This window comes from Empidonax traillii, unplaced genomic scaffold (assembly GCF_003031625.1).
Source record: "Empidonax traillii isolate 1590-97213 ecotype Southwest subspecies unplaced genomic scaffold, ASM303162v1 scaffold11:size2795301, whole genome shotgun sequence".
NCBI classification, from domain to species: Eukaryota; Metazoa; Chordata; class Aves; order Passeriformes; family Tyrannidae; genus Empidonax; species Empidonax traillii.
In genome coordinates, this window is record NW_020955204.1 from 1,091,260 (window position 1) to 1,116,793 (window position 25,534).

The window sequence follows — 25,534 nt, forward strand, 5'->3', positions numbered from 1 at the left end:
GCGCTTCCGGCGGGCGGCGGGGACAGGCGCGGCCGCGGCGGCAGCAGGTACCGGTACCGGCACCGCGGGGCGGGCGGGACATGTGCCCGGGCAGTGCGGCCGGCCCCTTCGTGCAGCACTGAGGCCCGGCGGCCTGTCCCGGTGCTGCTGGGGCGGGGGAGCTGTTCGGCGGCGGGACTGGGGCTGAGCGGCCCGGGCCCTGGCCCCGAGCCCTCCGCCCGGGCAGTGTGGGGCGATGCGGGGCGGTTCGCCCGCCTTGACCGCCAGGCGGGGAGAGCGCGGCTGGTGAAGCGCCGCCGACAGCCGGGCGGGGAGAGCCGGGTCCGGGAGCCCGCGGGGCGCTGGTCTCTGCTCGGTGCTGGCGGTGCCGGCACCGCCGGAGCGGGGTCACCGGGCCGTGCTGTTGCTGGTGCCGTCCCGGCGGGGCTGGGGTGGCTGCCGTCCCCGCGGTGCCCAGCAGCCCGGGATGGTACATGTCCCGCCCCCAGGCAGCTGGCGTGCGGTAGGGGAGCTTGGGGCTTTGTTTCTCCAGTGTAAACAGCACATCTATGAGTCGTGTAGGTGAGTCTTGGGGTTGGGTCAGGGCACTCCCAGGAGCTCAGTCGAAGGGAATGGGAGAGAGCAGATGTGTGGTGGAGGCGGTGATGATGATGAAGGGAGGCGCAGGCCCCGCAGGGCTATGTATGCCCCGCTGCCTCACTTGCGCACCCTGTGTGATGGGTGGGTCCGGCAGGGCGCTTGAGAGCAGCCTCTGTACTTTGTGCTGCGGCTCCAGAGGGGACACTTGAGCGCTTTTGCTCTCAGACCGTGCAGAGAACCGCGAACGGGAGGTCGACTGCTATCTGGGATGTATTTCCAGTGGCACGGAGGTGGTCTTCAGCAGACAGGTTGGGACGACTGGGGAAGGAAGGTTGCTCAGTTAAAAAGCTGATACAATAATGCGGGACTAAAGAGGTTCCCTGAGCAATAGTGTGTCTGTGCTGAGGTGTCTGGTCACAGTGAGCCAGACAAAGCTGATCTGGCTCCTGACCCTTAGAGTCTTTCAGGGTAGTATTAGGGTAGTGATGCTCTCAGTGGTGTCATCAGTCCTGATGTGAAGGGAGGCTTGGACTGGACTTTTTAGTTGTGTCTTGGTTCTGGAGCTCATTCCCGACAGTACTTCCAAAAGTCCGCTGCTGAGTAACTGCTCCCTTTTCTTGCAATGTGCTTGATTTTAACACTGTAGCAAAGTACAGGAAACTTGATTGGTGAAAAACAGACAGTTGTGCAAATGAATGAAACTGGGAGAAGGTGTGGATGGCAGCAGAGGACGAATAATTCCAGAACTGGGATTGCTCTGGATCTGACCATTGCTTGTTCATCAGCACAGAAGAGATCATATGGCTTTTGTAGTTCTTTAGTGTAAGTACAGGTCCAGGGTGTGGTAATATATGCATGGACATATTTTGAAGTGTAGATTTCCTTCTGAATTGATAGTACATCTGAAAGAAAAACAGGAAAAGGAAACTACCAAACAAGTGCAGGTTAAAAATAAGTGGTGGAAAAGTAGTGATACTGAAATTGCAGAAAAAAATAGTTTGCATGAACAGCAGTTACCAAGACTCTCTAGATATAAGTGAACTGTCTTCCCTGGGTAAATTCTGGTGGGATCTTTTATAGGGAATCTCTAGATCAGGATTTGTGTGAAAATTGTATTTTAATGGGCTGAGTTTTCTATCCTTTAGCAGAATATGCTGATCTCCAGCATATCTCTGTTATCGAGAAAGTTAATTTTTATTAGAAAGGAAGAGTTCATGTGCGGTGTAGGTGCAGAAAATATACTTAAATGCTTGTAAAAAAAGGATACAGTTAGCTTTTTAGAGCCTGGCAGTCAATAAATGCTTCTGACATAAAATGTGATTCTTTAGTTTTTAAATGTTTGACTAGAGTTTTTACTTTGTAAAGCTAGGTATGTAATTTTTCTTACCTTACGATTTGCTATACAGGCTGTACCCCTTGCATCTGGTCATGACATTTACGTAAAACAAGTGAGGTTCTTAAACTGAGTTAAACCTGTTGAAATGCTTTGTCTTTCCAAGGGTTAAGGAGGGTTTAGGCAAGAGCACTGTCACTGGGCTTTTTCCAGTGTGCAGACTACTACGGACTTCCTTCTTCCACATGGTGCCACACTAAGAGTAATTTTACACTGCAGGGGAAATCCCCCAGTTTAGTAACCAACTCTTCTACCTCTGATCAGGTGCTGCAAGTTGACTGTAAAGCCAGGTGGTGATCCATGTAGGGAAAAGTGAGCACACTTGGCATCTTGCTGGCGCTATGGCAGCACCATCACTACTCTGTGGGAGGATTTAGATTTGGTCCCTAAGCATTTCAGGACCTTGCTTTGGGGATGGGGTTGCTACTGGGAATCCCCGAGAGTCTCACAGAAAAGGCATCTCAGTACATGGCAGCAGTTAAACTTGGGTCTTCTGTCCCCACCAGGGCCGGGAAGTCCCTGGGAGCTGCAAATGCTGAGAGGCTGCCCTGATGGGGCATGGATGCTTCCTCAGCATGGGGTGCTGAGCTTTTGGGGCTGTTGAGCTGTCCTGAGAAATGCTTTAAGCTCGCTGAGTAATAGAAGTCAGTGCCTGCTGTTACCATAGAAATCAGATCAGCTGCCAGGGGTGGGGAGTCCTTGTCCCTTGGCTCCACTGCTGCGTGGTTCCAGCATGAGCTCACGGTGGAAGGGAACCTGATTTTTTGCTCCTTGTCCTGTCGAGATCAGAGAAGGTCAGGCAGCTCTTGCAGCCCTCACTGTGGGGCAGGGAATAATTTTGCTTGGGTCTTTGCTTGGCTGCAGTGGTCAGGCCCTGTGTGTCTGATGTGGCGTTTTGGTGATCCACAGCCAGTATATGTCACGCTCTTTCTTATTTGGGAAACACTGCGTTTGTTTAGCAATAGCTCCCAGCCCTTTTGGAGCCCCAAATAGGTGAAAACGAGTTGAAAACTGGTGAGTAGCAGACAAGGGAGGACAGGAAGTAATAAGCTTGGAGTGATCCAGAGGGAAAGGGCAAACACTGAATATCCAATTTCCTGTGCTCACAAAACACATCCTCAAGCTTGGTCACAAGTACAGACCTGAGCATGGATGTGACACTTTCAAGTGCTCAGTCTCTCACAGGTTTTGTCCTCTGTGCTTACATCTGAGTAACTGTTGCATTGTTTTCTTTGGATAAAGAGACGCATTCAAGCTCTAGGAATGGAGGATGCGAAACATCATTGCCCCCTCTCAGTTCTGCTAAAGAAAATAGCTTTACTCTGAATATACTTTTCACACAAAGGCGTTGTGCCTCCTTAGATCATCTTTGAACCCTTTGGTCTCCTCATAACATGAAATAAGCACAAGCCTCTCTGTGAAACAGTGTTACAGAGACTCTTGAGGGTGCAAGGTGTCATTAGGTTTTTGCTACAGTTCCTCTTGGTCTGGTGCCTGTTGACCACTGAATTAGTGTCCATGTGGTCTGTGGGAGCAATCCAGATCTTCAAAGTTGTCCTTTCCATCGTTTCCTTACTTCCAGGACACTGACTTCAGAGGATAACAGCTGTTTCCCCAGGGTTTTCCCTAAGAATTGGTACCCTTAGGAGGTGCTGTATGCTGTACTAGTTCGATTCTGGCTTTGACTCATCTTCTGCTCCAAGTGAGAGTGAGGAATATTTGCAAACAGCAAATGCATTGAGCTTTCTGTTTCTTTGACCCTCTTAATTCTTTGGTCTCCTCAGTATTATGGCATGCTTGGTGAAAAATACTCATTCTGGCAGTATGGTTTTAAATGAAAGAGGTGATTCCTTGCTGCTTGCTATCATGTAGGAGAAAGGATTTACTGGGCGATACTGAAAGGAAATGAGGGTTATGTATGTATTTTTCTCCATGTCTTACTAACTCAGCCTACAAAATCCTGTTTTAAGAAGCTGTTCACTTCTGTATTCAGATCCCAGTACACTGAAGCACCCACTTCAGTGTTGTTGAGAGCTCTGTCTTTCCCTTACGGGTAGAAGGAGGGGGAGTGATTCCTGGGAAAGCTTCCAGCACTGGGCCAACTGTGGAAACAGCTGGGCTTTGTGCCAGCCCTTCGGAGGGAGGGGGAGCTCAGAGCTGGTACAGTGAGTGTGTCAGGCAGGGGCTGGTGTAGCCTGTCGCCTTCCTCAGCGTCTTGGTGCTGCTTCTGTTTCAGGAGAGAAACTACTCTTTTCAGGGCTGTGGTCAAGCACAGACTCACTGAGAGGGTTGGTACAGCTCCTGATGGCCTTTTGATAGCAATTGTCATGAATAATCTGATAGGTGTCAGTGCTCCTGGCTTGGAGGAGGAATTCCTGGATATAAAGATAAGGAAGTATTTGGGGAAAATCAGTAAGAAGAGGAAGAGCCTCTGTGGGGAGGTAAATTTGTGATCTCTGTCTCTCACCTAACATTCTTTGCAGTCCTTGTTCTAGGCACTGCAAAATAAACTGTGGTAGTTGGGGACCATGGCTACAGACCCACTCTCGGAGCTTCAGGACGACCTGAACTTGGATGATACCAACCAGTCCCTCAGCCAGCTCAAACTGGCCTCCATAGATGATAACTGGCCAGCAGATGAAGCCCCTGTTTTTCCCAAATCCGGTAAGTATCCTGCTTGTGTGGGATCTGGCTTTTGGCCAAAAAGCAATTATTTGTCCGGCAGCATTGTGGTCATATCTACATATACAGAGAGCCCTGGCTCCATTTAAAAGCTTTATAGACACATTAAACTTGTACCACACCCCAGTGAATCAGCTGTGGTACTGAACAGCACTAAAAAGTGCAGAGCCAGCTGATGTAAATATACTCTTCTCAGTTCTGTGCCTGACTAAATTTTGGTGCTGACAGTACAGATGAGATGTAAATCCTTGAGTGTCCTCTGTTATGGTATCTTGAAGGATAGTTTGGCCTTCTGGACTGGAAGGGTCTCAAACTTCCATGTGGGAGGTGGGGCTGGAGATCTGAGTTGTTGCTCTAAAATCCTGTGCTGTGAACTGCTGCCCAAAGAGGTCAGGGAAATTAGCTCAAGGGCATACAGGATGGCCATCCATCGAGGGACTGTGTTATGGTCCTTCTTCTCTAAAAAGCCATGATGGTGTCCTCAGTGTCCTCGGGTTTTGTCTTTGTGGACATTTGTGACGTATCTGAACACTCGTTTGAGAGAGTCTGAGGGACACGTATGGACCTCATAGAACTGCTAGGACTCTTCTGAAGTCATCGCTGCTCTTGTCCACTCAGAATTTCAAAAGTGGGTTTTCAAGGTATGCAGGTGCATATGTTAGTCCCTCCCATGTAGAACTGCCATTTTTTCTCATACCTCTTATCCTTTTTGTACCCCTCACCAAGGTGCTCCAGATCCTTCCTCTAATTGCTTGTACCTTGTGTTTTGTGCAGAGGACTCCAAAGGCTCCCCTGAGCCCGTCACTCACCTGCAATGGGATGATCCCTACTATGATATTGCCAGGCACCACATTGTGGAAATAGCAGGTAGGGGTCATTGTTTTCTCCTTTAGATGTTTTTGCAGCCGGGCTGAGGGAGGGCCTTTCTAATGGGCTCTGTGGGTATTTGCTGTTTGTCAGACCCACGTGGCAATGACAGGTGGCACTGTAAAGGGAAGGAGCACCAAACTGCTTGAATGTTGTGATATGTGTAATTTTCTTTGACCTCAGTTAAACTTGCATTCCTTTCTGGCTTTTCTGTCTTGATTGTGTTATGAGCGGGAGTCAGTTTCTTTTGCTGAATGGTATTAGATATGGCCCTTGACTCTGTCCTGAGCACAGATGTAGTTTTTGCATGATAGTGCCACAGAAATTACCTAGTTAAGCAATACAGCTGTGAGATCCTCAACTGACTGAGTAATCCACAGTAGGTGGCAACTCTCACATCTGAACAGAGTTTGCCATTCTGTCCAGAAACAGCACTTACAGAAATCTGAAATAGGGGGAATAGGCCCTTGTTTCACCTGATCATTCAGCATCACAAGCATTTGGATTTTGTCTGTTGTTGTCTTGTCCATATTATTCTATATATGCTAACCCCTGGTGATTTACTGCTGGCACCTCCATAAGAAAGAGTTTTGGAGTATTTGTTAGGTTGCTGTGGTAAGTCTGAGAGAAGGGTAAGCCCAGTTTATCTTGTGTTCCTTGTTTAAAAAAGAAACAAACAAAAAAACCCACCTTTTCAACCTGATTCATACTTTGTCCATGATTATCTATAGCCACCTCCTACCCCTCCCACTGCCACCTCCTACCCTTCCTATTGGCATTTCTCTGTGCCTCAGTCCCTGCCCCACATGGGAGCTTGCAGTGAAGCAGAGGCACGAGCTGGAGTCCTCCTAATTCAGGGTTGTTCTGCAGCACGTTTGACCACAAAGGGAAGAGTCTCAGGCACTTTGATAGGAGTTGTCCTGACGTCATTCTTTTCTGGGCAGTTTTCTAGAAGAGTTTTCTTTCTCATAATCTCTCATGTTTCATCTTTTGTGGAACAAAATTTTAATGGCAGACTCTAAACTTTGTTGCCTTTTGTCTCCTGCTCGGGTTGATAGGCCAGATGTTTAACATTTGGGCCATTATGTCTTAGATTTGCCACAAGTGCTTTCATTTGTAAATGTACTACTAACCTACTTTTTCATGGGGCTGGAGTTTCAGGACTGCGATCTGCAGTCTGATCTTTATATGAATCTGCATCCTGGTGTCCCTGCTGCTGAAACTGGGAAGGGAGAGATGTATGGAACCCACCATTTCAGTGATAGAATACTTGGAATGCAAATGGCAGAGGTGACTGGTGTTTCAGGACTCTGGGAATGAGTGAGTTGAATGATACTGATGTTTGCTTCAGACAAAATGTTTAGCAGAGAGTTTAGATCAGAGACATTGATATGACTGGAATGTCAGCCCAAGCCAAGGATATGCTTTGTATGCTGCCGCCTGACATAAGCAACACTATTTCTGCAGGATTTCTGTTCCAAGGTAACATGATTATTTTTTTTTTTCAGAAGCTCTCTGAGTGGAGAGTGGAGGTGTGTCTGAGTGGCTGTTGGAAAGTAGCCATTTGACACCATCTAGGATAGGAAACGAGGAATTATCTGTCTTCCTGAAAAGGTTTCAGGGTGGTGTGGTGGCTGACTGGGAGCTGTGCCTGCATTCTGAAAGGGATCTTTTCCCTGTCATGGTTTAAATCTGTATTTCTAGGGAGGTCTCTGTCCCTGCAGTGTCTCTGCATAGTGCAGAAGCAGCTCTGAGAAGCTTTGTTTCTTGGCAGTTGCTGGCCAGTTTTCACCAGGAGCTGATGGATCTGAAAGCATGTGATGGTCCCACACACTGAGTGCGGTGTGATTCCTTTCTCGGCACTTGGAGAGTGAGGAGCACGGCTCCAGAAGGGAGGATTTGCTGTCACATAGATTTGAGACTTGCTGGTATCTCATCTCCTGGAAGGGGATTTATGAAGTTGATCAAAGGGGCCAGAGTTGTAATCTGAACTCTGGGGTGGAGCTGTTCAGTTTTTTTTGGTCAATAATTAATAATTTTAACTGTTAAGAGAATCAGACAGGGTAGTTTTCTCTGGGCTGTTGTGGTAGGCAAACAATCTGGAAAAATCCTATTAGAAATAGCCTGGAGAATAAAAATCCCTCTGGGCGATTAATATGAAACTGTTTGGATCTGGCTCTGCTGACAAGTTGTAGTGCTCAGCACCTTTGGGTACAATGAACAGTGGCCATGCTGAGCCTGAAACAAAATAGCTCCATCCTGATTCTTTTGTAAATATTACCAAATAGCAGCAGATCAAGGGGAATTTTATCCATTCTACTGATTTATTAGCTTTCTGTCCCATGCCTTTCCCTGTTCTGCACTTCAGAGCAGAAAATATATGGCTAACTCTGTTCCTGCCTGCCCTGAAATATATTCTGGGATGATGATGCTATTTTGAGACAAAAGCAAAAGGCTGGTTCCCATCCTCGGGCTGAATTCCATGATCCCAGGGTTATCCTGTGTGGTCAGAAAAATAATTGCTTCTTATGGGATGGGTGCATGGTGTTAATAACTTATTGAAAGTGCAGTTTTGATGACAAAAAGCACACTCATTTTCTAGCTGACCCTAATTTCTGATTCAGTTCAGGGCACGTTGGATTTGAATATCCTTTAGACTCTCTGGCCTAAAGAGGGGAAAGAGTACAGAAAAACATTTTGCAGGATCTGTTAGGAAATAAGGTTTTGGTTTTGTTTTTCACTTAAAAATAGTGCAGCAGTTCCATGGAGACTCTCCTTCGTGCTCTATGTCCCTGTCTCTTCTGGGGACTGGGATCTTGCAGGAAGAGGCTGTCCTTGGGGAACAAACAGGCATGTTGTTGCTGTCCCATGCAGTGGTGTATTACAGGAAGATGACAGCAAAAGGCATCCAGGCCACAGTTCTGAGGGAGTACTTGGAACTGGAGTATTGTTGGGAATCAAAATATTTTAGTTTTAAGAAACTTTTTGATTTGGGATTCAATAATTTTCTGAAGGAAAAAGGTGGTGCTCTGCTGATCCTTTCAGACCTGCTGTAAGGTGTGTGTTTCAGGAGTGTTTTACACAGGCTCTGGAGAGGGTCTCTGTATGGTTTTGCTCTTCTGAACTCTGAGTACCTCTTTTTGTGATCATTTTAACAGTGAAATTCATCTTTACACATGGCTGGAACCGAGGGGCTTCGATTTCACTGCACAAATCACTTCTGCAAAGTGTGTTTTTTTTCCTTGTTCACATCATGGCATTTGGAAGAAACACAGGCTGTATGGGAAGAGCAGGGCTCATAACAGCTCTGGCAGTGTATTCCTTCCTCATTCTGCTGCCCCATCTGAAATACTGGTCTCTTCCTTGTGGTCAGTATACAAAGCTATGGCTGTGAGGTTCATCAGCATTCCCATTTTACTGAATAACTGGCTTGCTTTCTTTTGAGATAAGTAAACTGTGGCTTAACATGTGAATGGCTTATGAATTTCTCACTGCCGTGGGAGGCTACAAGTTGGTGTATCAGTGTTCAGGAAAGAGGCCATCACTATTTAGTCCAGCTATATAAGTAATCCCTGCCCAGTGATTTCAAAGCTTTGCTGAACCTCAGAGCATATTTCTGCGGCTTTTTGTGGGATATCTGGTGCGTCACACCATTGACAGTCTGCCCTCGCAGATAACATGTGATGCTATTGTAAGACCTGTGATTGGAGTGGGAAAACAAGGTGGAGAGCTGGGAGTGTACCTTCTTGCATGTTACTAGGTTGAAACTGCAGTTTCAGCAGTGAATATATTTTCAGTGGTGAATCTGGTACCAAACCTACCCCAAAAAACATTTTGGCTGGCTGTTGGCTACAGGTGCCAAAGCTGTAATTAGCGCTGATGATTCGCTGTTGGTGATTGACATGGGGAGGTAAAATCAATCTCGGAGCACCAGTAGCTGTTGTTTCTCTAGGCTGGCAAAGGTAGAAGTGGCAGACTGAACTTGTGTTGAAGGTGTGTTGCAGTGTGTCTTTGGTGGCTAATGAACTCAGCAAAGGCCGAGCAGCAAAGGATAACAAGGGTCCTTGTCCCTTCCAGTACAGTACATGATTATTGGCTCCATTAATACAGGCTGCCTGCATTTCTGCTGCTTTTGGATGTAGTTTCTGGCTTTGAGTTTTTGTTTGTTTATTTGTTTTGTTTAAGAATATTTGTATGATACAAAATTATGAGTTGCCTCTGTAGAATGGAACCTACCCAAAGCAAGCCCAGCTTGTGTACCACATTTTAATATGCAAGATCAAGGGAAGGGAGAGTATCTAAGGAATTTTAAGTTTCTAAGGGAGATGGAGGGAATGAAGAATTTCTTCCTAGAGCCCTGCTCTAGTCAGGCTCTTGATAGGCCCATGTGGGTCAGTTGAGTATGTAGCTGTGGGAGATGGAAAGGGGCTGGGTGTGACAATAAATGCCTTTGTAGACTCCTCCCTGCCCAGAGAAACCTTTTTTTCCCTTTTTTTTTTTTTTTTTTTTTTTTTTTTTTTTTTTTTTTTTTTTTTTTTTTTTTTTTTTTTTTTTTTTTTTTTTTTTTTTTTTTTTTTTTTTTTTTTTTTTTTTTTTTTTTTTTTTTTTTAAAGCTGTGGGTGTGTTAAGATATAAATTGTCCCATCTTCAGGTTATTAGTGAAATTTAGCTTCTTGCAAAACAGTCTGTGGGATGTGGTATTCATATGGTATGATGCTGTTCTCTGTATGCTTCTGAAGTTGTTCAGAGGACTTGACATTCGGAATTAATTGCAATTAACCCTTTTAAAAGGGGCAGTACAGCAGTTGCCGTTTTGGTGGCAGGGGAAGTGTAACAGTAAGGGCTAGAAATTTGACTCTGATTGTATGGATTAGTTGCAAATTCAAGAAAAAGATTTGGGAATCAGGGATTGCTGTTATTGCCTCTAACTGTTAGGTTAGGTTGCTTTGGGGAAAGATGAAATGGAAGGAGGTTGTCTCCCGCAAGACAGCAAGTAAATGCATCCCAGTGGCAATCTGGCTAGACTCTGAGACTTTACACTCAAGATTACTTTCTGGGAAAGGGTGCAAAGCTTGGCTTGCTATAACTTTTTTTCTGTTCCTCCAGACCAGGGTGCACTTGATGGGGCCCAACCAGGTAGGTAGATTTTTTGTGGCATTAACATTCGGTTCTGTAGATCATGGTATTCCTTTAGCATGACCATGGCCTGTAGCTGGACTGTCTCAGGGGAGCCCAAACTTTGCTCAGCCTTAGGCTGCACTGACAGCTTCTCAGGAGTCCAAAGGCTGCACAAAATTGTCGTCTGAGGGCTGCACCTCTGCCTTGGGCACAGCAGAATCATCTGAGCCAAATTTGGCATGTGTGCTTTACTTTGGGCACTTTGGGGCTCATGGGCCTTAGTGTAAATCCCGTTCCTCTCCTGTCTTGGTGGTGGCCTGCTTGGACCAGTTCAGTTTGAACTCCAGTTTACCTTGTTATCGTGTGTGCTTTGGAAGTTTATCATAGGATTGCTTCCTATTCCTTCACATGATGTGCTGCTGCACTCATGTGCTAAGCAGCTGGCACTTAAACTGGATTCTCCATCTGAAAGCAACTGTTATCTGTTTCTTCTCCATTTGGCTGCAGAGATGTTGTGTTCTGGTAATTTGTTCACCTGAAGCTGTGCTGGACTGCCCTGTGCTTGCTGAGCATTTGTTAATACTCTCCGGACTTCAGTCCTAAACCTTAAGAATTTGGCTGCTGGTGCTTTCATGCTTCTCAATGTAGATAAAAACTTCTATTGGTGTGAAATTCTTTCTGCTAAGACCTTCACACAGTCCATGGAAATGCTGATTCTCACTTCCTCATTATTTGGACTCTTCTCCCACATTTTCTATGCTCTCAAACATCCTCCCATTTTGCATTCTTTAGTCTGACACTCTAATACACTTTTTTGTCAAGTTAAAGCTATATTCACTTGGTAAGGCTTTCTGATTCTGGCAGTGAATTTGGATATTGGGAATATCTAGGAGGAAGATGTCATATCAAAATACTTGTACTTTGAGCTCCTTACCTTCTTTTCCTGCAGGGCTAAATCCACTCTGGAATTCAATAGGCAACTAAAATCTAGTATACTTAAACATTTCCCAGCTCTGCCATGAGCTTGGCAGGAACCTAAATTACATTAGACACATTTTTTTACTGACAGTGGCTCTGATAAATGTCCTAAGCTTTGTGAAACTTGTGTAGCAAAGTTCCAGTATTCTGTAGTGGTGCCCTCTCCTTGACCCTGAACTCTGTTAACTTTGCTGTTTTACCAGTCACACAAGCTTTTGGTGGCAAGTTTTATCCATCTGCATCCTCTCAGCATCAAAGTACCAGGCTATTTGAATCTTTCATCAAAGTGGGCACTCAACTGAGATTACCTGATGAAGGTTGGAGTGAGCAGGGTCTCTGTACAGCAGTTAAGCTGCCTCCAGTCATGGCATAAAGGCTAACGGATACATTTCAGGATGTATAATGGATATATTTCTATTTACCTAGAAATAATAACAGGATTGCAAGCCAAGAATGTGTTTTCTGTGTTTGCTGTGCAGATTAATTTAATATAGAGTCCTGTCCTGAGACAGTACTGCTGTCTTGATTTGAATTTCTGCTGTGACACGTTTTATTGCTGCAGGTGTCAACATGAAACATTAGCTTCAGTATTTAAACTTTGGTCCTTTTAGAAGTGTGGCCCTGCACTGATAGCTTGGAAACATAGCAGTGATTTTCCTTGGCCCTTTGTCTCAGAAGTGCCCTGGAAATGCTGCTCTTTGAGCAAGAGGAAAAACTGATTTGGGGCCTTTAAGACACCATAACAATGTTCAGAAGAATTAGCATGTCTGTCAGTGCTGCCAGTTAATATCTCTTTAGATGAGCAGATGTCTTGTCTGGAGAGGCTTTTTATATTGGCTACTATCTTGCTCCTTGTTGTTAAAAGAAAAATAATCTGCATTGCATCCTACAGAAAGGTAGTTTAATTCCAGTGTAGATTGGAAATATTGCAAAATTAGGGTGCTCTGTGAAAACTAATGGTATATAGTTGCTTCTTTGTTGTTATTAACTACTGAGCATTCCTCATCTGGGAAAGGTAGGAAGTAGTAGCCTGAGAAGCTGAGTGATTACTTCATGGTCTGTGGTTGTGTTTAATGGAAACTTGAGCTATTTGCAATTGCAAACAAGGGGTGAAAACCTAGATACCTAAGATTAATATTGCAAACAGGAAAGACATAGTACAGGGGATGGAGGATCTGGGAAAGATCAAACCCGATAAGAGTCTGTTCTGTAGGAGGCAGAGAGGCCACCTGCAGGCAGTTTCCTTCAACGGCCAAGAATGCACGGAATGGGGTTTAGGTTCTTATTTATAAACTGGAAGAACTGATTGTTCAGCTTTGATGCTGAATTTTGAATTTTGTCATGTCTGGAGGAACCAGACTGATCAGATATATGTCAAGGGAAAACGAGATTGGCAGTTGTTGCTTTGAAAGTTTCTCTGTTGACAGGCTGAGCTCAGTGTGATGAAACTGGAACAAAACCCAGAACTCGGTAGCGGGCATGCTGGTTCCTTTGTAGGTTTCATACATAAATTCATTCTGATTTGGAAGGCAAAATAGGCCACTCCTTTTTCAGTCATCCAGGGGACTATAGATTATCTTTTGATGTACTTGGTCCTGGAAATCGTCCAGGGGAAACATGCCATCTCCCCTTTGGCAGAATCATGGATTGTCTGTTTATTCCTTACCAGCAACCTCAGACCTTTTCACCAAGCCTATATAAGGAACAAAATTCTTGACTTTGCATAGGCCCTGCCATAAGCTTTTATGCAATTCCAGAGAGAGCTGTTTAAGCTAAGTGGTTCCTGACTTGTGACTTGTCAGGTCTGGAAATCATTGCCCAGGAGCCTGAGATGAGTGTGTGGCCACCCACACCGTGGCACGAACGTGGTGCTGTACTGAATGCTACAAAGGCCTGCCTTGATCAAGTCTGCTTTTGGCCCTCAGACCATCCACTCTGGTGTGAAATGCAGCCTCTCAATTGACTGAAGATAGCACCTGTTCTGAATTTAGTATAGAGCTATGATCTGCAAAGATCTCTTGTCTTTCTGACCATTCTCTTTCATCACTATAAAACTCAACAGATTCTCAAATGCTACTATCTTCTTGGTGCTCTGTGCAGGCAGAGCCCTTTGTCCTCCAGATAGAGACATACGAGTTGCTCAAGACCGATGGGAAGAGTCACAATATGCCATATTCCTTGCCCAGGATTTTGTAGCCCGCACTTAGTCTTGCAGACAACTTAAGTACATTAGACCCAGCCCTAAAGCTCATAGCAAGCTACCAAGAAACTCTGGGCTAGGCAGAGAGTGGGCTGCCATGGGATATGCAATGTGATGTTGGTCTTGTGGCCTGGCTGTGACTGTATCTGGTTGTTCCAGATGAGCCTTGCATCACTCTCTCCTAGTCCTGCATTCTGGGTCATGCGTCCTCCCTAATTGCCCCTTATCTCCGCATGTGTATGTCAATGTGATGGCCTATGCCACCCCTTTCCTGGTCTGTACCTAGTGCTGCCTCAGTGTCCTTAGCTTTTGTAGAATTCCTGGCTTGTGTGCATTGATAAATTCTGTCTCTTGTGTTGTCTGGTGAGTTACTTGAACACAGGGCTTGTGAGGAGAAAATAAAAGTGAACAAGTAACAAGAGAATCTGTTCTCCTGGCCAAGATGGGGGTAAAAGAGGGTTAACAGCATCTTAATGTCATGGCTGGTATGTGTGAGTTCTCTGGCTGCAATTTGCCGTACCAAGTGCTCACCTGTTGCTAACAGGCAGTGTTCCCAGAAATAAGCTTTACTGTTCTAGGATCTCAGTTGCTCAATGGCAAGTATAGCCAAGCAGTAGTTGAGAACCAGAGCCCAGGCAAAGGTAAGAAAATGGCTGCATGCTCTGAATATTGTAAATCCACATGGGAAAAAGGATTTATTTTGAGAGGAATGGTGTATTGAAGGTCTGGCCTGCATAAATATCGATCCTTGCTGCTTTTCTGTGCTGTGGTCTGTATGAGATAGTTGCGCTGTAGGGAAGGAAGGAGTGTGTTGTTGAGTATAACCTCAACAGCTCCTTCCACTGTTCCAATCTCTGTTTGAAAACACAGCTTTCAGAGCAGGGTGAGTAGCTAAAAAGATGAGACGACTTTAATCTTTAACCCTTCACTCTAAAGGAACCAGTTCATCTCCACTGCTGCTAAAAAGCAAGTCATCCTTGTGGAAATGGATTGGATGCTGTCTGGGAGAGAATCAGACTTTCCCTCAAACTCTGTATGTTCTTACTTATCTCTAATTCCCTAGCATGTCTGCTAAGCTTCGCCATGCGCATCTGCTTGGGTTTTGTTCATGGGACTGAGATCTCTGCTGGCAGAAGTTCACTGACGTTTAAGACTTGCTTTGGCTTGTTGTCTGAAGCCTCAAGTGGTGGCTTGGAGTGTCCTCCCTGAGATGAGAGTGCTTTATGGGTTATTTGGCTCCAGTGTGATGGAGACTGTTTTCTGTTTGTTTTTTACAAAGAATGCTTTGTTGTGCCACACTTTGCAGCTTCTTCTGGCTCAGGCTGGGAAAATATCTCTGTGGATGGAAAAATCTAGGAAGCAATGAAGAGTTTACTCTACAATCCCACTGGAGAATCCAGCAGCTCTATTTGGTCCATCTGTAGAAGAGGCTTATGATGGTGCTTGTTCCTCATCTCTAGGATGTGACTGGGACTCTCTTTTTCTAGGAGTTTCTTGGTTTCCAGGGTATGAAATGGCCTGTATTTTGTGTGCAGGACTGAGCTTGAGGTGAAGCAAGAGACAGATGCACCAGACTCTAAGCAGTTAATCTGGGCCTATGTGCAGGATGGAAGGAGTGGTTATTGTGCCTGTGAGGGGCAGTTTTCCCTGTGCCTCGCTGGATGTGTGCATCAGGAGCAGTGCCCAGGGATAGTTGTGCGGAATTAACGCTCTGAGCACTCTGCTTTGTACTTGCCTCCATCTCTGTGTGCCCCGAGGCATCCTGGCTTCCAGTGTTTCTGTCCTTCCAGGGCTGGAGCAAGGATTCTGTTCTCCATTCTCGTTGACTTGCCAGACCCTTGGTGTTCAGGTTTCTGCTTCCATACTGGTCCCATGTAACTGCTGAAAATCAGGTTTATCTTTGCTGGCAGCTGTGGCAAACCAGCCTTCTGCCTTGTTATGGTGGTTTCTCATTCTTTCTTTACCCCTTGCTGCCAAGACCACAATGCAGTCCCTAAACTCCATGTAATCTCTGGCATTTCATCTGCAGGTGATGACAAATATGGAAGAAAAGTAATTTTGTTCAGTGCCTGCCGGATGCCCCCAAGTCATCAGCTAGATCACGTGAAACTGCTGGGGTGAGTAATGTCTTAGTAGGCTGCTGTTAACTTCTTAAACCTGACCTAATTCTTAGGTGCTGCATTCCTGGGGCCAGGTCTATCTGCAGTAGCTTCTTTAGCTGGATGTGTCCTCCTCCATTGCTGGGGATGCAAATCCTCTGTTACGGCACACAACGAGTCGCAAAGGAAGAGCCTTTCTATAGCAGAGCACGAAATGAGTTCAGCAGTTTTCTCTTCTCAGGTACCTGAAATTCACACTGGACCAGTATGTGGAGAGCGATTACACACTGGTGTACCTGCACCATGGCCTGACCAGTGAGAACAAGCCATCCCTGAGCTGGCTGCGGGATGCCTACAGGGAGTTTGATCGCAAGTGAGTAAGGCTGCAGCAAGCAAGGATATAATGTGCTATTCTGTAGCCTAACATGGCTGATCTTCACCAGGCTCCCTGTGTAGCTACTATCACTTAATGCCCTGCTTATAGAGGTGGATTGTTGTTCAATGCAGGCTGAATCATGGGATAAAAAGCTCCTTCTGTAGTTACATCCTTCAGGCCAACAGGCAAGCAGCAAAACCAGGACCTGGTGCAAGTGTGTCAGCTCCATGGTATAATTGTTGCCTCCTGGTGAGGCAGCTCATGCTTTTTGGTGAATCTTGGAATACAGTAGAGGATGCTCTTAGGCTGCTGAGTGGCCTGACACAGCTACAAAGCATGGGAGAGCAGAGGCCATGGGTGCTGGGGAGTGGTGAGGCTCAGTGCAAAAGAAATGGAGCAGCCAGGGTGCCTTAATCTGGCACCTTAAGAGGAAAGGTTGGTTCCTCTGCTTAAAGTGCATCTCATCGTTACTGGGCTTCTCTTGGCAGGTACAAGAAGAACATCAAAGCCTTGTATATCGTGCACCCAACCATGTTCATCAAGACCCTGCTGATTCTCTTTAAGCCTCTGATCAGGTAGGAAGCACTATAGGAGGCTCACTCACATCCTCACGCTATGGGGGAACAGTGGGGCAATTCTTAGTTGGGCACAAGATGAGCCCAGGCTGCCAAGCCTACCCTGGAGTATCTCACCTTATGCTATCTCCTCCTCTTTCTGAGCTCAGAAATATTCAGACACCAGAAGTACCACTTCAGGAACCTCTACAGAGTTTGCAGCTCTGTGGTGCTCCTTTTCTATCCAGCCAAGTAGAAGTAAAAGGTCAGGCTCTGCTAATAATGGAAAAAGAAGTGAGAACATTTAATTCATTGTGTTGCTGACTTGGTAAAATAATTGAGAGCAAAACTTTCTCATGGCTACTCTTCTGAACGTAGGAAGAAGAAATCCAGAGTTTTAAGAAGTCTGCTGCTGCTAGGGCCTCTAATGTGCCTTGGAAAGTCTTGGCATCTCCTGGTAAAATAGGTGGAGTTGGAAAGCTGTGTGGTGATATCTCTGCTGCTCAGCCATACCTGCCCCTTTGCCCCATTGATGTCCCTTGCAGACCCCTGCTCTCCTTTCCTGTAAGAAATCAGTTCTGTTACTGGATTTCCTGATTCCTCACATACCTACCTTTCTCTTGTTTTTCAGCTTTAAATTTGGACGGAAGATTTTTTATGTGAATTACCTTAGTGAGCTGGAGGAGTATGTGAAGCTGGAACAGTTGGGAATCCCAAGCCAAGTGCTGAAGTGAGAATACTGCCTGTCTCCCACTTCCTTCAGGCTCTGTGAGAGGAAACTGTTCTGGAGGAGTGGCAAGAGAAGGAAGAGATTGTTCCACTCAGGCAGTGACTTTGGAGGGAGTGGTGACAAATTGCTTTCAAGGCTGTTGTTTCTCTCCGTACTCCTTCCTGTGTGTCCTTGGCCTCAGTGCCCAGTTCTGTCTTTGGGTTAAAAATCCTCCTCCAGTGAAGCACCAATTCTGCCTCTCCCACTCACCCTTTTGGGACTTTCTGCAAGATGCTGCCTTTAACACTGACCTGGAGCTCATGGTGTGCATCTGCTGTGTCTGGACACCTACTTAGCTCACTCGGCACAGTTCAGCTTGTCTTTGAGGCTTCCCAAAGTTGCCATAATCTCAAGTCCTACCAGATTGATTCTCTGTCCCATATACACATTCACATCTGTCTCATCACAAACAGTGCTATCCTGACCTCCTGCCCATACTGTCATCCTCAGCTCCTCCAACTCTTGAGTCAGGGTAGATACTCCTTTCTCCCTGCCTTTTGTCCGGCTACCAGATGTTTGTTCTTATGCTTCAGAGGTGCCTGTCCTGTTTTTGCATAGGTAGAATCAACCATACTAGGCTGTGGGTGTGCAGTGCTGGGGTCATGCACTTTCTGGGAGGTGGAGTGGCTTTTTACTAGGTTTGTGTTTTGCTACAGGTATGATGAATACCTGAGATCCCTGCAGAAACCTTTACAAGTTCCCCAGAAGCCAACGCCCCCACGCCCACCGCTGCCAAACCAGCAGTTTGGAGTCTCGCTCCAGCAGTGAGTATCTGCGCACTGTGTTGCTTTTGCCCCGACTTGCTTGATGAGAGGTCACTGTATTTATAACAGAACAGCAACAAAAATGGCTGTGAAATTTCTTGCAGTTCAGACTTCCTACAAAACTTTAATCGTTTTCCTGAGGAACTCCGTGCTCATGTCCAGATCCAGACTGACTCAGTTCAGTTCCACTCACTTGATCCCTGGATTAGATTGTTTCTGCAGCTAAGGGTCACTAAGGGAAGAGCAAAATAAGGGCCACGGGGACAGCTTTATGGCACTAGAAACTTCCTTTAAAGCAAAGCAAGTCTGTAGGAGGCTGATGGAGGTGTATTTAGGACTGTGCTGTTTTGATTGAGCAGTACTGCAGATCCGTTTCTTAATTTTTTTCCATATCTATTTTAAAAACTCTTCTATTCACCCTTGTACTGAATCCCACTCCCCATTCCTGCGTGATGACACAGGCAAACACAGACACTGGCAAGGGCTAGTGATACTGAGTAAGTGTTGAAGGTATTTTTAACTTTGAGTGTGATTTTGCCTCCCCAAGGAATGAGGAGGAGCCAGTACTGTGTAGCCAGACAGAACCCCCGAGGCAATCTAGGAACACATTCCCCAGCTTCGATACATTTCCGAGTGGTGTTTCCCATGGTGCTGTGTGCCTGAGCTTGTTAGTAGCCTGAGAAGGGGGAACAGCTCCACGCTATCAAGTGACCTGGACAATCAAATGTAAGGGTGGCAGCGAACACCTTGGCATCACTGGGTTTTCCCTGATAGTCATCATGTTGATAAATCTTCTATCACAAGAGTATGGTGGCTAAAATTATTTCTCTCAAGTCACCTGCTTTCTGCCCTTGCTCCTATGGGGAAGGAAAAAAGAAGCTTAACCCTTTTCACCTGATTCATAACTAGCAGCCTTGCCTTCTGGGAAACCCTTTGCCCTGGCACCTACAGGCTATGATCTTTACAGAAGATAGAAAAATGTTGCTGTGGTCTAGTAATGAGCTCATACTTGCTCCAGTGAATGATGTAGCGTGATGGGTAGAAGAGGATAGAAGGCTGAATAATGGCTGAACCAGGGACTGGGATAGCAAGATCCTATGTGGTACAGCTTGTGTGGGCAACTTCAAGACTTGGGGGCTGCAAGCCGGGTAGGGAGGATCAGTCATATGTAACCTTTGTGTCTTGCCACAGTCTCAGGGAGAAGAACCCTGATCAGTCTCCTGTTCCTCTGGTGGTCAGAGACACTATTGCTCATTTGCAGGAGCATGGTAAGTGCTTGAGGAAAGCTGCATCCCCTCTCAGTTCCATGCCAGTGACCTCTCCTCCACCCAAACTCCCATCAAGAATGTGGTAAGATAAAGAAGAACAGCAGTCTAGAATAAAGTGTAAAGCCTGAACTAGTTGAGTTAGCCTTCAAGAGAGGTTGTGTGGGGCTTAGGAGACCTCTTTCTTCCAGGAGTCCATACTCCCACTTGTGTAAGAGTAGCAAAATGTTCCTTGTATCCTCTGTCTGGGAGTGGAAGCAGAAAGAATTGCTGTGCTCTAAGAAAGGGACATGTTGACATCTGTCTGAACGCCCCACAGCATGGATTTATAATTGTTAAGGCCAGCATTTTTGAGACTTTCACATGGCTGATATTTCTCACTTCACAGCTCTTGCTACAGAGGGAATTTTTCGGAGATCAGCAAATACGCAGGTCGTCAAGGAGGTCCAGCAAAAATACAACATGGGTAAGTGCCCAAACGCATTAGAGTCCCTCTTATTCCCTAACTACTACTGTCCAGCTGGAACTATGTTGGAACTAGTCCATCATGGATCCACTTCTTCTCTGATTGATCTGTAGGCGAGGCCTCATCTCAGGGTATGACCTGGGCTGCAAGGGAGAAGCATCTAATACTTCTGCTGTGTGGAAAGCATATTCTTTCCCATTCATGTTCCCCTTACTGTCCTTTTTCTATTCCTGAAAGTTTCCCTGTTTCTTGGGGTGTCTATACCATCTTAGTAGACTGGTTATACTGGAGGGACTGAAGACTCCAGGAATAAATTTGGTCATGCTTCATTTGATGACTCTTAAAGATGGTAGTGCTGGATTCAGCATTGCTTTGCATATGACTTTGGGATACATTTTTCCACTCTACTAGAAGACATGGTACTTCACTTTTCTATGTTCTTTAAAATTCTCCTTCCCTAGTTCTGGGTTCTGACCACCATGCCCCATCTTTTGATGGAGGTCCTGCACTGAGTCTCTGCTCTCCTTTCTCAGGTGTGCCTGTAGATTTCCAGCAGTATGAAGATGTCCATCTCCCTGCTGTGATTCTCAAGACTTTCCTGAGGGAGCTACCTGAACCCCTCCTCACTTTTGGCCTCTACAGCCATGTTGTCAGCTTCCAGAGTGAGTTGTGACAAGTGTGCTATTCCCTGAATGTTGCGCTGGCTAAGGGCAAAGATATCTTTGGGAGGGCATGCTTGGGATACCCTGTGACTGCAATCAGGGCTTTCATCAGGATGAGTACTGAGGATTCCTCATGGACCTGCTTGTCCTGTCTTTCTTGATTTTTAGGTGTGGAGGAGGTGAATCGTGTGGATGTTGTTCGCAGAACACTCCAAACTTTGCCAGAAGAAAACTACCAAGTGCTCCGCTTACTGACGGCCTTCCTGGTGCAGGTGAGCTGTTCCAAAAGTGAGCAGTTTTATTCTGGTTCAGTTGCCAGTGCTTTGCATCAGCTTTTTGACCACCTGCTCTCTCTTTTCCTCTGAGAGAAAAAGCTAGGGAATTGCCTTTCTTTACCTTACGTTCTTATACAAAGATCAAGAATGATCATGATGAACTAGCCTAAGCAGTTGCTTCTCATAACAATGAGAGGTGCAGGTGGGCCTTAAGCCTAAGAGGTGCAGTGGGGTCTGTACCAGGGAGGCTGAAAGCTCCCCAGAGTGGAGGTAGAACTGTAAAATACCTGAGTAGAAAAGGGGTCTCAGATCTGCCTTACAGAAATTTCTGCTGCCAAGGAAGGCGCTGCAAGGCTATTCTAGCAAGAGGGAAGATCATGATCTCGACTTGCAGAGATATGCCTGACAGTGTTCTCGATCCTGTTGTGATGATACAGCCCGGTCAGCTTTTCTCCTCTCATTTGCCCTGGGATTCTGTCAGCTCTGGCTTTGGGGAGAGTAGAGGGCAGCTGCTGTGCTGTTCTGTAGGACTGACAATGATCTCTTTCCTTCCCACATAGGTCTCTGCTCACAGTGACAGAAACAAGATGACAAATGCCAACCTGGCAGTTGTGTTTGGCCCAAATCTGCTGTGGGCCAAAGACGTAGCCATCACTCTAAAAGCCATCAACCCCATCAATACCTTTACCAAATTCCTGCTGGACCACCAGAAGGAGCTGTTTGAGGATGCGGAGGCCTGAATCCAGGCCAGCCCACACCAGCACACTGTGCCCACCTTCCCCCTTCTTTGTCTTGGAGCTGTGACCAAGCTGTCTCCAGTTCAAAGGGACCATTGATTCTCTGGGTGATGAGCAGAGCGAGGGCTGTGGAGATGGTGGTGAAAGTGTGTAAGTAAGCGTGCAGGAGACGTGCAGCTCCGATGAGCAGGGGAGCTGGTCTCCCAGCTGCTGAGTGGAGTCCTGACCCACCTGTGCAGCTCCTCCAGGGCTCATCACCAGTCTGCTGCCCTATCAGATGACCTGCCTTCCTTTCTTCCTTCCCTTACATGCAGTTTTTCTGCCCTCCTGGTCCCTTCCTCAGCAAAGGGGTTTTTTTTGTTCAAGTTCCCCATAGCCCCAGCTCACCTCCCCTGCCTCAGCTGGGCTGTCTGGGCTAGGGCAGGTTTGCTGGGTTTTGTGGCAGAGACATTCTTACTGCGAGTGCCATCTTTCAGCACTGAATGTGCATCCTGCCTTTCACCAGAGGCACCTACAGCAGGGAAGGGAGCCAGCAGTCCTTGTCCTTCAGGTAGCAGCACGTCCTGCACTTGCAAACACCACTCTATACCCCCAGCTTTTGGCAGGCAAGTGAAGGACAGGTTCCCAGCAATGGGCTTTTTTACCTGTCAGACTCCAAAACAATGAAGGTGAATTTAGCCCAAAGCCCAACATCTCTGGGGTCACTCACTCCAGATACTGTTCAGTGTTTGCTGGGGTGTAGTGGATAACATGCTTCCCATAGTTACCCAGCTCAGGCATGTTTGTCCCTCCAGCAGCAATTCCAGCCTGGCTGTGTGGAGATGCTGGCTAGGGCCCTTGGACAGCTGGTGTGTCTGAATGGCAGGCAGCAAGTGTCCTGGTGGCCTGTCCTGGCAGCAGCACAAGGCGTCTTCTCCCTCTGGTTTGTGTGTCTGTGCTGACTGGCACAGACCACCTTGAGATGTCTTTTTGAGCAGAACTTTCCCCAGCACAGTGTAACAGAGAGCGTGGCCTTGAGGGAAGGTCTGGGGACTGGGGCCAACCCTCACCCTGGAGTGCACCAGGCCTGGATTACGAATTTCTGCCCAGGTGCCGAGCACTCACGTGCCAAAGCTGTGAGGGAACAGCTATTCCATGCCAAGGGCCTTTGCCCCGTCTCCTCGATTCATACCTTCCATCCTATCATGAAAGCCTAGTCAGATGCATCCTTGGCATAGCTGGAGAGATTGGGTAGCCCACAAGGCAGGCTGAGTGGGGTGGTCCTGGTGCCATCCCAGAGCAGCTGTGATACTGTTACGGCATCACTGTTTGTTTTGGGTTGCAGCATTGCTGTTATTTGACCTAAAAGAGATCCCTCTCCTTAGCCTGGGTCTCGGGGTTTTAGGAGGGAACTTCTAGCCTTACTTCACTGGTGTGATGTATCTTTAAATCTTGTGCCCTGCATGCTTGGGCCAGCCCTCCCTGCTGCATCTGGCCTCAGGGACAAATCTTTTGGACCAAGCAGAACTGGTTTTTAAAAAGCTACTGGATGCTAAATAGAATTTGCTTTTTCATAATATTTTAGCCTGCTTATAAACACTGACCAAAGGTTGGTGCCCCTGTTGTAATCAAAATAAGTGACATCTGTCACAGGAATTAAGAAGATTGCTCTTTTTGCTAAGCTCTGCAAACATAGGCAGCTCTGCAAGGCAGCACAGGTCCAGCCAGCTGTCTTGGAGGAGGCACACCAACATGTGGGTGGGAACAGTGAGCAAGAAACTGAGCATTACTAAGACTAGAACAAGACGTTCTAGGATAGGACTGGATCTGATCTGTTAAAGATAGTGGGAGATTTTGCCCTATGGATGCTACAAGGCTGCTGAGTCTCCCTTTTCCAAGAGTAGGAGCCTTCCTTGTTTGGCCAGGATATGAATTGTTTCATCCTGAACAATTCACAGCAGTAACCAAATAAATGTTTTGGAGGTAGAGATAATCTGCTCCTAATCCACCTGTGGTCTCTCCTACAGTAAATTAGCAGGGCTGACCTGCTGTGGAGGAGTAATCTCTTGGGGTGGACAGTGTGGAGAGAGGTGTACTTGCCCCAGTGTTTAAGGGGCAAGGCTGTGCATGTTGAGGGAGCCCAGTGCAGCCCCTCTTTCCCTGTGTAGGCTTTGGTATGGGGAGAGGGAGATTTGGTGCTCTGACTGTATTGTCATCCGACGCTGGCCTCACCTCCATCTCCCGATGGGAAAGGCAAACCCAGACAAACTTCCCCTGCAACCAACAAGCCCAAGCTCAGCAACTTGGAATCAAAGTGCCTGTGTGCTGGGGCAGAAGGCCTTTGCCCTGTGAACTCCCTGGGAAATGTGTCACGTTCCAGCCCTGTGGAGTAGCAAGGACTGGTCCCTGCCTAGTAGCTAGGGGAGCAGTCTTGGAGTAGCTCCTGCCCAGAGGGAGAGCAGGGATTGCTGCATCTGAGTTCTGGCTGGAGTTTGGTGGTTTATTTTGGGGGGTTTTCAGAATTTTATTTTTTTTTTAGTGAATTCTTGAAATAACATTTCCTTTTTTAGCAAAATAGAGACTGGTGCATCCCCTGCAGGCAGGGATAAAAGCCTGCTCCAGTTCAGTGCCTGCAGGGAGCAGACTGGAGAGTGTTCAGGGAACTGCTGCTGCTCATGGTGGGAAAGTGCTTGCAAATCCTGGAAGGGACACAGTGTAAATATCCCCTTTCCTCTGCTGCTCCTTGTGCTGGAGTTGCTGAGGGCTCTGGAGCAGGCACAGTAACCAGAGTTGCTTTTGCTTCTGCAATCTGTTCTCCTGAATGCCTTGTATTGAAACATCCCTCCTGCGACTCGAGCAAGGAACTGGCCTGGGCCTGCCTAAGGCCTGTGCTGGGTGGGTGGTCACCAGAGACTGCACCTGCCAAGGCAGAGGGTTGAATTCCCTCCCTACCTGGTCAGCCTCCTCAACAGGCAGGGTGCTGGCTGGGCTGGGCTTCTCTCTCTTGTATAGGTGGGAGGCAGTATCTGAGTAGGTGCTGGTCTGTGTTGGTTTTCTCCTTGCTGTAAGCTGCCCAAGGGTCTCTTCCCTGGCTCTTTCAGGTTAGCAATTAGCCATTTTCCCTGTGGGGATACTTGTTCTGCATCGACCTCCTGCTTTTAGCACCTAGAACACTCCTCTTTGCTATGCCTCCTCCTGTCTTAATGGCCTCTGATCACTCCTTGGCCCAAGCTATGTATTGACATCAAAACTTTTTGGTGGTGCAGGGAGTTGGGGGCCGTCTGGATGCCTTGTGGCAATGTTTGCTAACTTGAGAGGGAGCTGAGGGCCAGTTTGGTCCCAGTTTCCTCTTTTATGCATGGGGGCTCCCATGCAAAATTTTTGGCTTTGCTTTTGTTGCTGATGTTCCCTGCCTTCTTTTTTTGTTGATGTTCGTCAGGTGCAAGCCTGGGGTTTTCACGGTTCACACTGTTTATTTTCTTCTAATTTGCACCAATCTTATATTTCACAGTTTGCACTTTTTGTATTTCAATAAAAATAAAAATGTAATCCCAGATCCAGGTGTGTCTATCAAGTGGCAGCAGCTGTTGGACAACTACAAGAAACAGAAGTATGGCTGGCTATGCTGCCAGCCACAACCATGCTGAGAGGGAGGAAAGAGAGTATGAAATGCCTCCTGTGTGAGTAACTCTGGGAAGAAGTACTAGTTTGCAGGAGCCTCAGGCTGGAAACAGAGTTCAAACAAAATGAATTACTATAAAGTTGGCTCTT

The 25,534-nt window shown here is 46.6% G+C and overlaps 1 protein-coding gene across 5 annotated transcripts; it reads left to right on the forward strand.

Annotated features, from left to right (window-relative positions):
* Positions 1–25,317, forward strand: ARHGAP1 (Rho GTPase activating protein 1). Of its 5 annotated transcripts, none has more exons than XM_027886920.1 (15): positions 1–47; positions 3,555–3,674; positions 4,209–4,260; positions 4,456–4,636; positions 5,429–5,521; positions 15,847–15,934; positions 16,158–16,289; positions 16,781–16,867; positions 17,478–17,576; positions 18,272–18,379; positions 19,571–19,647; positions 20,033–20,110; positions 20,644–20,772; positions 20,941–21,044; positions 21,608–25,317. In XM_027886920.1, exons 4-15 carry the CDS (start codon positions 4,501–4,503, stop codon positions 21,785–21,787), a joined length of 1,311 nt encoding a protein of 436 aa, XP_027742721.1. In that variant the 5' UTR covers positions 1–47; positions 3,555–3,674; positions 4,209–4,260; positions 4,456–4,500; the 3' UTR covers positions 21,788–25,317. The 5 variants fall into 5 exon arrangements, with proteins under 5 accessions (XP_027742721.1, XP_027742689.1, XP_027742697.1 ...); XM_027886888.1 differs by lacking the exon at positions 4,209–4,260 and adding an exon at positions 10,628–10,657; XM_027886896.1 differs by lacking the exon at positions 4,209–4,260 and adding an exon at positions 10,628–10,657 and having other exon boundaries at positions 4,468–4,636.
* The last annotated feature ends 217 nt before the right edge of the window (positions 25,318–25,534 follow it).